The sequence below is a fragment of the Aplysia californica genome, unplaced genomic scaffold (genome assembly GCF_000002075.1).
Source record: "Aplysia californica isolate F4 #8 unplaced genomic scaffold, AplCal3.0 scaffold00108, whole genome shotgun sequence".
NCBI lineage: Eukaryota > Metazoa > Mollusca > Gastropoda > Aplysiida > Aplysiidae > Aplysia > Aplysia californica.
Genome location: NW_004797378.1, coordinates 221,636 through 223,463, shown reverse-complemented (window position 1 = coordinate 223,463; position 1,828 = coordinate 221,636). Strand labels below are relative to the sequence as shown.

Sequence of the window (1,828 nt, the reverse complement as noted above, 5' to 3'; positions counted from 1 at the left end):
AATCGGCAAGGTGTTTTTGAATGTTGATACATGTTTGTTTGGATTTACTTAAAACTGAATGAAAATCGTCATCAGCAGTAAACCTCTAGTCAACAGTCCAGTTGACAAAAATCTGACCGCGGCCCAGTTAACAAACCGCTCCTGATTACAATGCATATCCGTAAATAATACTTTAGCGCTCCAAACTGTTGAGACAGACACAACTTTGGATTCTCATTTTATTTAACGTTATGCCATGGTCACCTTCGCAAAAAAGATTACTGACCGTGTTGTCTGCTGTACCAACCTGTATAATATGATCATACCAAGTTTGCTACAAAAGATGTTAATAATTTATTATGAAAAATCTCGAACAACCGTCTTCCGAGACCCGCTGTGACTTTCTTCTCGATTTACTCTACTCCTTCTTTCAAAGGTACTCGATAATCTCTGTGGGCAATTAAGTCCTGGCTCTCCCTCCACAGGCTCTCTGAGCATATGCATGAAATCAGCTGACTGATGATGCATCTCTATCACTCACTCACCTGTCAGTTGTTGTATCAGGTGCCTGGTCCACGTATTGCCGGAACCAGGAAAGCTGATCAAACCGGTTCTGGGTAGAGTATAAGGGGCTATAGCCGGGTCTCTCGGACAAGCCTTGCTGACTCTTCGAACCGGTCGCAGCAATCCCTTACATATCTGGAACATCACTCTGTTTTTCTGTTTAGAAATACTCTGGGGTATGGGGTAGACGGAATCCAAGCTGCAAAATCGACGGAAACTAGACACAGCCCATTTTCTTGTCGCAGCTTCGTCAGAGAAAAGCTGGCTACAGTTGTCGGGTGGTATTTTGGACAACATCCAAGATTTCGGTGTGGTCCCGGAGAAAGTCAAAGATTCAGGGGCGTTCCAGGTATCATCCTTTCTCGCCACTTTCGTTTTTATAAGAGGCGTTGAAGACCTCCGGTTTTCATTGTCAAAAACGATCGCCTTCTCTGACTTTGAGGAATCAGTATTCTCAGTTTTCAGCGCAAGCATTTTTTGCTCAAAGGTCCGTGATTTCTGAAACTTAAGCACTGAATATCTCGATGTGAAAGTAAAAGCCATCTGTAGGAGAAATGTTAACAAGAAAACAAAATATATTATGTATCCCCATTGGAAACGACCACAGTGATGAACGACAACAGTTTTGTAATGGAACATGGTGATTTGGCCCTCTCTCGCTGTAGACCACGTCCTTACTTTACTCTCTGAGAGTAGAAAGGTGTCCTACACTACAAAAGGCAAGTATTTTATTTTGCTATGCATCGACGTCATTACACAGTTACTTTTTAACTTCGATCCCGGCCGCTAGTAGCCAATCTCACCCTCCCCCTTTCTCCTCCGCTCACTGCCCACTCTGTGCGATTTCGCGATTTTACAAGACAACGAGCAAGCTTTTGAAACGCAGTCCGGGCTGAAACACTGAGCTGGTATCAAAGTAGAGTATCAATTAATTTCAAGGTGTCTGTACACAAAAGAACTATGGTAGATAGAAGTGATTGTAATATTAAACTGTAAACGTAGAGCAAACCAAACAAAACAGCTATGCTCTTCGAGGCAAAAAAAACACCTTCAGACACAAGGGAAATGTTAATAGCGAATGATTTCCGATATTTTCGTCAGCAACTAGAGTTTCAAGAGAGGGGAAAACGTATACAAATAGTTTGTTGAGTTTTTTCTGTTCTTTTATTGGGTTGTTTGGAGAGGGCGGGGGTGTGCATACATTTTTGTCTGTTTTGTGTCCCTATAAGGGTTGTTCATTGGTCTGTTGTCGGTTCTTTTTTTTTCGGTGGTTGTGTGTGTGTGT

At 42.3% G+C, this 1,828-nt stretch overlaps 1 protein-coding gene across 1 annotated transcript in view; it reads right to left on the bottom strand.

Moving 5' to 3' along the window:
• Nucleotides 1-1,294, bottom strand: part of LOC101856414 — a gene marked incomplete in the record, with an annotated part of 15,751 nt that extends 14,457 nt beyond the window's left edge. Inside the window, 1 exon segment of the mRNA XM_005095612.3 lies at nucleotides 525-1,294. Coding sequence (XP_005095669.2) covers nucleotides 525-1,182 — 658 coding nt within the window.
• Between the last annotated feature and the right edge of the window lie 534 nt (nucleotides 1,295-1,828).